This window comes from Neodiprion lecontei, chromosome 7 (genome assembly GCF_021901455.1).
Source record: "Neodiprion lecontei isolate iyNeoLeco1 chromosome 7, iyNeoLeco1.1, whole genome shotgun sequence".
NCBI classification, from domain to species: Eukaryota; Metazoa; Arthropoda; class Insecta; order Hymenoptera; family Diprionidae; genus Neodiprion; species Neodiprion lecontei.
In genome coordinates, this window is record NC_060266.1 from 19,507,597 (window position 1) to 19,520,397 (window position 12,801).

At 34.2% G+C, this 12,801-nt stretch overlaps 1 protein-coding gene and 1 long non-coding RNA gene across 3 annotated transcripts; one reads left to right on the forward strand and one right to left on the reverse strand.

The window, feature by feature from the left end:
- Window positions 1-1,936: 1,936 nt before the first annotated feature.
- On the reverse strand, window positions 1,937-3,227 carry LOC124295474. Its single transcript, XR_006905414.1, has 2 exons — window positions 3,096-3,227; window positions 1,937-2,601 (listed from the first exon to the last, which is right to left on the reverse strand). It is a non-coding gene; the product is annotated as an uncharacterized LOC124295474 (long non-coding RNA).
- A 278-nt stretch (window positions 3,228-3,505) lies between these two features.
- Window positions 3,506-9,514, forward strand: LOC107219081 (saccharopine dehydrogenase-like oxidoreductase). 2 transcript variants are annotated; one of them, XM_015657165.2, is made up of 8 exons: window positions 3,506-3,690; window positions 4,957-5,129; window positions 5,451-5,626; window positions 5,977-6,293; window positions 6,376-6,522; window positions 6,792-6,882; window positions 6,979-7,241; window positions 8,753-9,514. In XM_015657165.2, exons 2-8 carry the CDS (start codon window positions 4,958-4,960, stop codon window positions 8,856-8,858), a joined length of 1,272 nt encoding a protein of 423 aa, XP_015512651.1. In that variant the 5' UTR covers window positions 3,506-3,690; window position 4,957; the 3' UTR covers window positions 8,859-9,514. The 2 variants fall into 2 exon arrangements, with proteins under 2 accessions (XP_015512651.1, XP_046601531.1); XM_046745575.1 differs by lacking the exon at window positions 3,506-3,690 and adding an exon at window positions 3,810-3,832.
- The last annotated feature ends 3,287 nt before the right edge of the window (window positions 9,515-12,801 follow it).

Genomic DNA, 12,801 nt, shown 5'->3' on the forward strand with positions numbered 1-12,801 from the left:
GAGAGAGAGAGAGAGAGAGAGAGAGAGAGAGAGAGAAGAATGATAATTATAATAATAACCACAGGAAACTTACAACTATTGAATGAATATATGTCATTTGTGAATATAATTTTTTTCTCTTTGATACATTTTTCGTTCTAACAGAAGTGAAGTGACAATTAAAAATGAACTGAAACTCTAGGATAAGTCCTGAAAAACTTGGAAAAAAAAACAAAAAAAAAAAAAAAAAAAAACAAACAAACAAATAAACTGTATTTATTTATAAATCATCTGAAAAAGTAAAACCATGTATAGCTGGACAAATTAATGCTTCTTTCTAGCACAGTGTAGAAATGAATAACGCTTAAAAGTCATGTAAAGGTGAAAGTTTGTATACAAATTGAATCTGTCCAGATTCGCCATTAAAACAGCTTAAGTATTGGTAACGGTATATGAATTATTTTAATTTTAGCTCACACAGTAGCGACCTATGACTTGTATAAATGTATACATTATTGGTTGAAAACGATATGCTGAATTTACTGTATCGATCACTTCAAATATTCTTTTGGACAGTATTATTGGAGTAGTCGTTCTATTGACATTGACAATGTTGACGGATAAAATTATTAACGTTTTTCCAAACGACGCAATTCTGAAGTATCGTTACAAGGATAGTTAAAATCCCGTTTTATAATTTAAAACATAATCTTATCAAACGCGAGTTGAATGACGTTACACAAGCCTATACAGGGTTGTAAATATTGTTGTGTAATAATATTTATTATCAGTTTCTTTTCTTCGTTTATAAAGTTTCCTTTCGCTACGCGTAAAAGTTGAAAAATAATTATGCATCACCAAACTGATAAGGGTTTACTTATATTAACTACTAAAAGCTGTTCGCGGCAGCGGAAATTAAAAATAAAGAACAACATTAGCGGAAGTATTAAATTGCGTATGATGTATGTGTGTTGTACATACATGCTTCGAATCTGATATATAAATATACTAGTGAAGGAATATTAATATACACATATTAATATTCAGCAGATTATGTCACACCGTATGATAAAAACACGTGTATAAAAAAGAGAAGAAAAGAAACTAAGAAACTCATAAGATGACGTTTTAAACACTTGTGTATGTGTCACACACGTCCTTTCGTAAAGTACGTGATAGGATTCCTTTCTGATTAGTATTTTCGTAGAGTACAGAGTAGCTTGAAAAGGCTTGACTCGATGTTATTATCAGACGTTTCTAATTACTGTGGATTACCTATTACTATTCGCTTGAGCAGTTAAAAAATTCAAGCATTTGCCGCGGCATTGGAATGAAAAAAATATGCCAACATTAATCTCTCAGTTAACTATACATTTTACAGTTTTTTACACGTTTTCTCGTGTACGATATACGGGAAGTTACTGCTCATCTCAATCAGCCGACGAAACTAACGCGTATGATTTTTTTTTTTTTTTAAACAGTGTCGTAGTTTCAATAACAATAAAGATGAATTCCGAATATATGCCGAATTGGCTGTTATAATGAAAAAAAAAAAATTCACAGTGTTGCCGTGCAATTCTCGAAGATCTCCATATTCTCAATAGTTTCACAAAAGATTCTTTATGAAAAATGAAATTCATAAGAATTTTTTGAATAATTAATAAATTAAGTAATAATCTTTTCTCTCAATTGAAATTTCGTGAAAACTGTATAGTTTACGCCCTTTTGGTTTTTGGCCCTTGATTCGTATGTTGTCCATACTATTTGGTTTATGCCATCACTGATAACATCACAATTATACAGAATACTTTTTTTTTATCATCGACGGTACAATACCATTGTTATTATCGATATTACAGTAAGTAATACGTATACACGTATTATAATTTCTTATTGTCGTTAATGCGATACTATTTTTATTACAAATAACGCTCGCAAAACTTTTTTTTATTGCACAATAGAGAGAAGAGATATCGCTTAATATTTCGACTATCCCACTTCCACCTAGTTATTGTAAAATGTGAGAAACAAACGAATTCTATCAACATAAATTTTACATACAAGCGTGTGCAGAAAAATATGTCAAGATCGCACAGTAAGTTTCAGTGTATTTAGATTCTTTATAATTATTTTCGAATGCTATATGGAGAAGACGTGCTCTAAATATTTTCATTGCATGCTCTTGAGTTTCCAGAACATTCCCAACTAGAGTTATGCTTGAAACGTTCGGGATTCTATCTTATACAATCTGCGTAAACGTTTCATCAGGAAATACGTTTGCACAAGGTAATCAAGTAACCAGGTGCAGAAAAAATTGGTTTTTTGCTAACTGCAGCTTTGCCCGATTATGCGACATACACTTTAGATATTTTGTTTTTGTCTTTATAATATGTAATCTTCGTAAAGTTGACGAGTTTCCGAAGAAATTTTGACGGATGAAATGGGAGCATAATATCTGCAAATAAAGCCGGGAACTATATTAGTAAAAGGTATATTTTTATTTGCCAGCTATGATAAACGACAGCCTTAAAATAAGTTTAAATGTAATTTTTGTTTTCCGAAGGTGGTAATTAAATAACCTTGGCAAAAAGTAGTAGATTTTATCTTCCTGTAGCCGCGATTCTGCTGGAACGAAAATAAAACTCGTTTATGACACGTTACGCAATATACATACAGCTGGTATAGAATAACGCTTTCCAGCCGGCACAAGACTTAGAGTCGTCAAAGAGACGTCTAAATGATATGTCTTATGACCTATTTTGTGAGGTATAAGTCGCCAAGGATATCCTTTAGGTATGACGATATATTTTCGGGTAAAAAAATTGGTCATAAGATATCATTTGGGCATCTCTCTGACGACAAAAAAAAAATACATCGCATTATACTTTGCACTCTATTGTGAAAAACTACTTTATGCTAATCGGATTGAAAATGGTAACTACTGGAACAATATTCATTACAGAGAAACAGTCCGTGACCGCATCAGTGTTTTCTTCAATCGCGAAGGAATAGAAAGGACACATACATTTCAACGCATCCTTATATGCCAGTATGAATGTATGTATGTATAATAATTCGATACAGGATACTGATGGCTTCTAATAAAATTCACTCACCTTCAGAGAGGCTGATTATAAAAGACCCAACTTTGGCTTGACGATTATAATAATCCAAGTAACTCTACGCGTTGACCTCTACGGGTACCGATGATAAATTGTCTGTTTTATCATCAGGATCCGTAAAGTTACTTGAATTATAATCGTCACGTCAGAGTCAGGTCCTTTATAATCGCCTCTCTTAAAATGAAGTGAATTTTATTAGGGGCCATCAATACAGTCATGCAAAATTTTCGCCTCCACGCTCTAGGCGTAGACATTCATCGCTTTTCTTAACTTCACGTCAGCTAATAGCGCCGCAGGTTTTATCGGAAGCAGCCAATCAGCTGCCGAAGCCGGCCTCCGTTGGATCACGTGACCTGTCTACCCTCATCTGTTTCGCATGAGTAAGACGGCGCTGCGCAGTTTGAACCGCCTGTGTCTTGTATGCTTTTGGAGTTTGGAACGGACCGGCGCAGCGGAAAGTCTAGCGGAGCGGAACAACGCTGTGCGTTTCAACGGTTTCAACTGTATAATTTATCGCATTTACTCGGTTAATAAGCGAAGAGGTATTAGTCAAACCGTGTCCACATCATCGGGAAGCTATTCTCAACGAGTAAGTATGAAAACTTTGTCGAGTCAAGGCGTATTTATTTTCCTTTATTGGTTTAATTGCGCTTAGTGACAGCTAGTTGTCGGCTTTCGAACCGAAGTATATTTCACGCCACGAATTGTGGTTCACTTCGCATCGAACTCACGTACGTTCTTTTCAACACACCGCAATTATTTTATATACAATACCTCTGTTTGATTGCTTGGATAAAAATTAAAACATTATTTAAAAAATCAGATAATCGGTTAAAACTAGTCGATTTCGGGCTTATATTGCTTTTTTCGCCGTAATTACATTCGAGGCCAAATCAGCTGCGGATCATATCATTTATGTAATGCACAAAAGCTGGCCAGCGGTTCGCCGGTTTTCACAGTCGAACGTTGACTTTACTCCTGTATAAATACGCGTTTTAATTAGTGATTGATTCTCGGTTGTGGTCTGTAAAGTGTAATAACATCGGTTTTCACCCACGCATATTTTCAGGGCGTGGCATATCGCTTACACTGTTTGTAAATATAACTCTGAAACACAAGTCCGGCTTTACGCACGTAGTTGCAACGAATATATATATATATATATATATATATATATATACCTGCGAATGTACGTTATACGTATTAATTAGGCAGCCAGTTGACATATATGCGCAACTGCATTTTCAATCGACATATGCTGTATGTAGAAACTCTGTTTCGGAATGTTTATCGACTATAACTTAAGTCTGCTATCGAATTATTATCATTAAATTGAAATCATTATCATTTACTCCTCGACTGTGATTACATAGTTAAGATATCGATACTATTCACAAATTTCTTTTGGCAATCGTCTTGATTGTCTGAAAATTATTTTAATTTCTTGGTGATCGAAGTTATTTTTTTTTATTTCCAATTCTCTGAAAGAAAACACTTAAATTTCCTTTGTTAATTTCTTTAACAATCTCTGCCAAGTTTTTATTCCTCGTATGAATTTATCGTCCAATATAATATATTCATTTGTCATACTCTGTCAGAGAGATGAGAATACCATTAAATCTTATCAGACAGAAATTGTTATTCATTCCCTGGTATTACATGCAACACACTGAGAAAAGAACTTGTTTAAATGTGTTCTTGCAAAGTTCTTTGGAAAACTGCCGAACCTACAAGATGTAATAAAAAAAACTTGTAAAAAATATTTCTAACAATAAATATATCTACAATTTATTGCCTCTACAATCACAGAAATACATATATAATAGATGCTTGTGCATTCTTTTTTTGCAAACAGAATGGCGGGAGAACGTTTGGACATTGTAATATTTGGAGCGACTGGTTTTACTGGAAAATATACCGTTTTACACGCAGCAAAGTTGGCTGCTGAGAAGCCGTTTTCATGGGGGATTGCTGGTAGACGCAAGGAGGCATTGGAGGCAGTGCTCAAAGAATTTGCACCTGATCAAGGTGATTACAATGAATGATGATAACGAAACCGGTCTAGCTGTTTGCTTTGACGACTTACTGGGAGTGATACGAACGTCGCAGCCCCAACAGCGCAAAAGTTGAAAACTTTTCTAGCAATATTCTGTACTGTTAGGCGGCAGTGAATGAATCAAAGTTTTTGCACACGTTAAATATAAATAGACGATAATCTATTTTTAAGATGATTAGTCAGTTCCTTACAAATAACTTTAGATATTTGTGTATCAATAATGCGAACGAGGCATTTTTCGTTTCTTACGTTCTTGGAAATAACTGAAATATCTTCTTTTTTTCACATTGCAGAAAATATTCCCATCATCATTGCTGATGTGAACGATGAGGAGTCGCTGAAAAAAATGGCAGAACGCGCTAAAGTTATTGTCAATTGTTGCGGACCTTATAGATTTTACGGAGAGCCGGTTATCAAGGCTTGTATTGAGGCCAGAACGCATCACGTTGATGTCAGCGGTGAACCGCAGGTAATAATCACTTATATAAGTATTAGTATTTATTAATATCCATGACAATGTTGGAAAACTAATTAGAATAATCTGTCTCAAACGAGTCAAACAATTACAAAAACATAATAAATCTCTAAAAGCAGAAATCCAAAAATACTACACTAGAAATACCATACAATTAAAAACATCTCATACTAACAAAAAACAAACCAAAACGGTCGTATAAAAGTAAAAATAACTACACAATCAAAATATAATGAATAATTAGAACATACGTTAGAAGAAAGGAAATGCAAGTTGTGACGTAGATTTTCGTAATTCTGTTTTACTTATGCTGTGTATTCTCTCGATTAATTTAATTTCTGCAGTTCATAGAACGGATGGCACTGGAGTATGGAAAGCAGGCGAAAGAAGCAGGGGTTTACGTAGTTAGCGCCTGTGGATTTGACAGCATTCCCTGTGACTTGGGGATTATATTTTTGCAACAAAAATTCAATGGAGAAGTAAATAGTGTCGAAACTTACCTTAACTCCTGGAATACGAAGAACACTGGAGGTGCTTCGATCCACTACGGAACATGGGAATCTGCCGTATATGGATTGGCTCACGCTAATGAACTCCGCGAGCTCAGAAGAAAACTTTATCCCGAACCTTTACCTAAGTTGAAACCAAAACTTGAATCCAAGTAATTTGACAGATTTTCACGTCTGAGCTAGATCGTTACTTTTAAACGCCGAGTTATTGCAATAAACAAACGACTTTTTCAGAGGCAGCATTCATAGAAGTGCTATATCTGAAGGCTGGTCAATGATATTCCCAGGATCTGATCGATCAGTGGCGCTGCGTACTCAACGCTTTTTGTACGAAAAATACAACCAAAGGCCAGCACAGATCCAAACCTACATGACATTTAAGTAAGTTTGCATTAGTAGAATGATGCAGGGTTTTCTTTTTCAAATCGGTACATGTCTTCTAACATGCACAAGTTACTATGCTTTAGTACTACTCGAAAGATCCGTCCGTGATTTCTATTGTCGATTTTTCAAACAAACAGTTTACAGATGCACCGCTGTGTTTTTATAATTTTTTTCTTCTGTTTTGTCTAAATCTGTAAATGCGATTAAAACACGGTTTCTGTAATGTTATTCTGTTTTGTTTATTAATCACTTTTTTTATTTTGTAGGTCCTTCTTTACTTTACTCGCTACGGCTGTTATTGGTGCAGTATTTAGCCTAATGACGAAATTCGAATGCGGACGAACGCTGCTTCTTAAGGTACAAATTAGAATTGGATAATATGCATGAGTGTAGTCACATCAGGTCACATCTCTCATAGCGACCGCTACGTGAACAATATATTTTCATCTACAGTATCCAAAGTTGTTCTCTGGAGGATTTGTTAGTCACGAGGGTCCCGCACCGGAATCGATGAACGACGCTCATTTCTCTCTAACTTTTAAAGCTTGTGGCTGGACAGAAAAACTAGCTGAACCAACAGATGAGCATAAAGAGCCTCCAAATAAGGAAATGATAACCAAAGTCTCAGGCGTTAATCCTGGATATGGCGCAACCTGTATTACTCTCTTATTTGCTGCGCTGACCATTCTAAGAGAGTCTGATAAAATGCCGGAGAAGTAAGTTTACTTCTAAATATTCCTACAGAATTTTCCTGATATTCAGTTTTTAGAGTTCCATGCATTCTTAAATGCGCAAGATTGTTGGCAGCTTTAAATTGTGAAGAAATGTATTGCGTAAAAATCTATCCTTCTTTTAGCACAAAAAAAGTATGACGTACATCGAAGTTGGCAAAAAAAGTAGCACGATATTTTTAACAGTGTAAACATGAGGCTATTTTAGTTTTTGATAGCAAGGAGATGAGGAGAAGGAAAATAAATGAAAGCAATGATATAGTAAGAAACTCGATACAAATTGACTATTGCACAGCGTAAACAATGTTTAGATTTTGGAAGGCAATTAAGATACCTTCAAGCATGCCTTAATAATTAACGGAGTAGAGTATGGATTGGTACTTGGATTACAAATATTAGAAGAAGAGATCTAGCGTGAAATATTTGAAGAACTATGAATCCCGCCAAAACGCATCTCTGGTGCAAAAACCTTTCGCCATTCTATCACTTTATGCAAAAAACTCATTTCGCAAAAATACACAAATAAATGTCCTCATCCTTTATAGAAAAAAAACTATCACATACTATTGCCAAGTACATGTCTGTTAATTTACAATGAAACTTAATATAAATTTCCGAGCGAGATTCAAGCAGTGCGTACTGTCTGTGCCTGTGACGCCGAACTATAAATGTGCTATCGCACTCTGTTATCGCTGCGTGATTGTACTCGGCGGGCGATTTTCTTTTTACAGATATAGAGAGATATATATACTGTAGTTTGAAAAAGGAACGAAAAATTCTTCATCGAACTAACGATTTCCACAAGATTGAAAATAATACGCATTACATATGTCAGTTCTCCGTTAACCGATTGCATTGAAATGGAGTTTAAATGAAAGCTTGGCAAAACTACGTTATAAATAAAATTCTCATCTGTCACATTTCATCGATAAAGAGGAGAAATATGTGATAACATTTTGTTCGTATAGCTCAAAGGATTCTCTTCGCGATAAAAGAGCGTACATCGGCTCGTGACCTATATTTTTATTTTTTTTTTAATGTACTTGGTGCGAAATGCGACCACAACTCTTGATTATTGATTATTCTGTAATTTATTTTTCCCAGCTGCTGCTGTAAGTTTAGTAGATATTTTATCACTATTTTTCATTGTCAAAAAAAAAAACGTTTTTAACGTGTATTCTTTAATTTATATTTTACGTGAATTCGTACTCTGTACAATACACAGGCCTATTTATGTCCATTGTATTTACAATCGTGCTATTCTGAAAGTCGGTAGCCATGTTCGCGGTCAAAATTGTAAACAGTCTTAATTTGGAACTACTTGAAGAGTGTTAAGATTCATTTATTCAATATTGAACTTCAAGCTAATTGAACATTTCTCAAGTTACCCGTAGCGTCGGAAATATGAAAAACCTTAAAAATTTTTCACAGACTTGGATATAAAGCTGATCAAATTGAAGTTGACTGGATAATTATATATTTTGTTGTTATTTCAGCGGCGGAGTTCTTTCACCAGGCGCAGCTTTTGGCAAGACCTCAATTATCGAGGAATTGAATAAACACGATTTGAAATTCGAAGTAGTATCATCCATTGAAAAGTAAAGGTAAACAAACTACGAAACTTGATATCTCCGAATGTTTCGATCGACCATACAATGCATAACATGACAGTCCTATTTGTATTTTCTTGAATTTTGACTGATATACGCGAGGTGAAGAGATCTAATTGAATAATAATAATATTCTAATATATTTTAATACAAAGTTTATCGCACAAACATGTACCGTTACATATATAATATCGAAGTAAATTATATATTCCACTTTCAAGGCATAGTATAGTATTATATAACGATAAATAACGGACAGCTTTCTACGAATTCAATACACTGCAAGTAAAATTCAAGATTCTCTATAATCCGTGAACAATCGTTCCATTGATACGCATCTGTTATTCTTTCATTTTATTTTTTTATACTAATTATATTATTATTAATCGTTAATATACCCATGTGCATTTATGTGTATTAAACATGTTAACACTTGATTTACAATATGAATTAAGAAGAAAAGAATATAGTTATCTTTGTACTTATAGATATATATATCTACATCTTAATATTCTAACAGAAAAGTCTTAATTTTGTGATCATTTCCGGGTATAAAAATAGAAACCAGAGGTGTTATACCCATATACCTAATAAACTCGTTACATTATTTTGTACAATGTTCTATGAATAAAAGAAAATGTTTGATAATCATTCGTCATCATCGCATATGTAATTCATTTACATTATATACACGCATATATACCCTGAAGCGATGAATGAATTTATTTCTGAAAAAAATACTCTTCATATTATACGGTAAATGAAAAAAAAAAAATGTTAATCGGGAGACGTCGTGTCATTATTATTAGGTCAGAACCAGTTGTTGTTAAAATCGGTATTGAGAAATTCAGTCGAACGTGTGCTATTCAATTAACATATTAGGGTATATTTATATATCTATACCTATAGATCTATGAATGTTGTGCGATCATAATCATCAAGCCGCTTGATTTGACAATTTCATTTTTTTTTTTTTTTTCTCTTATCTGTCTGATATTACATCAAAGTGAACATTACATAAGGAAGTAAGCGATTATTATTACAACAGCCGTCGGTTGCGATTTTCAAAGGTGGATTGAAAAAAAAAAAATAAATAAATAAAAAAAAAATTGTGTACGTAGAAAAGTAGGTCAAGATCTTAGTTTTCGATATTGCAAATCACGAAATCATGTATCTGCATGATTTACACGTGTGACCCCACCAAATCTGCGACCTTGCTACGATAGTATATGCGTCTCCATTTTACATTGTGACATTAATTATGCAGCCGTTTAATATGATTATACTCTGAAAAGCAGTCGATAACTCGTTTCACGTGATCAATGTGCTATTATATTTATTCACACATACGCACGTGTGATACACGCGTGCCCCGCATATACGATTGTAAGTATATGTATATACGAATTCGACTCGAGGCCTTCGGCCAAATGTTATCGACCCGTGTTTCGCGGGGATTTAAAAGAGGAAATGAATTCCGAAGTAGGTGAAAAAAATGTTGATCCAAATACGTTTTAAACTTGGAAATGACGGACAAATAACTCCCTCGGCGCATACTTTGACAGAATAGTATTGTAATTATTGAAATGTTCACTGCCATTGAGATTAAGATGCAAAGATATTAAAGCCTATTTCCGGTCTGGAATCATTTTTTTATAATTACGTACGCTCCGTGCTTGCATCGCGAAGAATTTTATCGAAAGATCACTTTGTTTTTTTTTTTTTTTTTTTATGTCTGTCAGAAATTATGGATTATTTTTTAATCAATTCATATATTTGGAGGATCAAAAACGTTGCGGATACCTCGTTGACAAAACGGTAAACTGTAGACACTAAATTTGATTACCTATTTATTACCGAAAAAAAGTACGTCTTCGATTGATACCTATTTGAATTGAATTGGAAACAAAATCTTCACGGCAAACTTTAAAATGCACACTTGTTATTCGCTGATACAAAAGTTCATTCAAGAATGGTACATATTTATAATAAATAATTATGATCGAATGGTTGCAACTATTTTGCACTATTATAGGTCGGTAAAAATGTATAGTTTACTAATTTTTGTTACATACCTGACATATTTTTTATTATAGTATTTGAGATACTTTCGATTCAGTGATAAATTTACCTCACAGTCGGAAGTAATAAAAACTGATAATGAATATAAGAGGCAGCTAAATTAAGGGTTGTAATAATTCGATTCATGTACCGGAAGTTATAGCGATAATATTTGGGAATCCCGGTGTTTAAAGGTCAACGTCAATTTCTTTTCCTCTCTCTATATAACGAAGAAATTCCTGCAGGAACTTTCAACAATCCATTTCTGACCCCCTACTCTCGGAACCAGTTCGAAGAGGATGATTCGATCCCCGGGAAATTCCCGAAATTATCATCTTGGAGATCTCGGTTGCACACGATACCGAAACCGCTATGAGACGCAATAATTGCACCTCCCGAAGGTATTTCCTCGTCCTCTCGAAACCCCCCGTTAACGTGAATTGGATTTCTGTTCATTCAATTCTTTATAGATAATTATACGCGCTTCCTGGTTGAATGACGCAGATGGCAAAGGCACACGCATCGAACCTTATATCTGTAGGGGAAATCCCCCGGAGATTTACACCTTGGTTGAGAATGCAAGTGAAGTCGTTCCGCAAGTTCTTACCATGGAAACCAGCCGAGCAGATTAAAGAAACTTCCACGATATGACGATATTTAATTTATACGCGGAGGGAAAGGAATTCTTGAACAAAGATAACAGATTTCGCTTAAATTTATTATCCCTTGTCTGTTCCAAATACGATTACTCCGATTCAACAATTTCGATGCCGTTAATTAGTCGAAATGATTTAATCAAACGAATTCATTGATTCAGCCTTTCTTGTCGCGATCGAGCGAAGTATTGATTCGAGTGAACCTTTTCATGTGTTTACGATATTGAGTCAATTAAATATCATTTCGTTTCAAGTTTATGTATTGTTCCTCCGAGTTGCATGTTCATTGATTATAACAATTGGGTACTTCAAATAAAATAAACACATGGAATCTAGCCAAGAAAAATTTACATGCGATTACGATGTAAAAGAAACACCACATGCTTTGAAACAAGTAGAGAATATATTCATGGTAAATATCAGTACACTAGTACTATAAACGGCCACTAGGGGGTGAACTTTCTCGCTACGGAAGTAGCATCAGAAATAGTTATAACACCGGGTATTCTGTTCACAAGTCAGTTTCGGTTACACAATATAAATGTGTGATCGCTCATAATTTAAACAACCAAATTATAATACGAAGTTTCGAGTCATCGAAGTTGATATGGTTGACAAAGGAACAAATACCGCAGACACATGTTCAAATTGTACTTCTACATATACAGCAGTAAGTTTCGCGTTTTAACCATTAAACACCGGGTCAATCACGAAAAGTTGTGAGTCATCAAAATTATAATTGATATCATTCGAAGAATACGTTTTGTGCACTTGAATAACTCTATTGTTCAATCAATGCAAAAGATTTTCGTAACGACATATTTCATTACCCTGTTTCAACCGTTAAACTCTTGAGTGTCCAACAAAACATGAATCAGAACAAGCTCAATTAGTTCTGATACAAAATTTTCATATTTTTGAAAACAAAACGATGGAGAAAAATATTTTGTTGAATTAATTAAATGAGTATTGTGTTCGCCGTATTTAACTATAGCATTTAGTAGAATCAAACTAATTGACTTAGAAATAATTCTTTTCCTCCATGTAGCTCAGAGAAGATTTCTCCGAAAAAATCTATTAATTAGTATATTACCAGTCGATTTTCTGTGAAAAAAAATTCATCGAAACGAATTGTGATTCTGCATTGATTTGAATAAATTCACTAGTGTCAGGGATTTTTTTGAAATCTATTGAAAATCGCTGTTGCAGACGTTTCAT

Excerpts from the sequence above, each read along its gene's own strand:
- LOC107219081 (XM_015657165.2), top strand. The coding sequence starts at position 4,958 with ATGGCGGGAGAACGTTTGGACATTGTAATATTTGGAGCGACTGGTTTT. Across the intron at positions 5,627-5,976 it reads ATGTCAGCGGTGAACCGCAG|TTCATAGAACGGATGGCACT; the intron begins GTAATAATCACT and ends TAATTTCTGCAG. Across the intron at positions 6,294-6,375 it reads AAACCAAAACTTGAATCCAA|AGGCAGCATTCATAGAAGTG; the intron begins GTAATTTGACAG and ends CGACTTTTTCAG.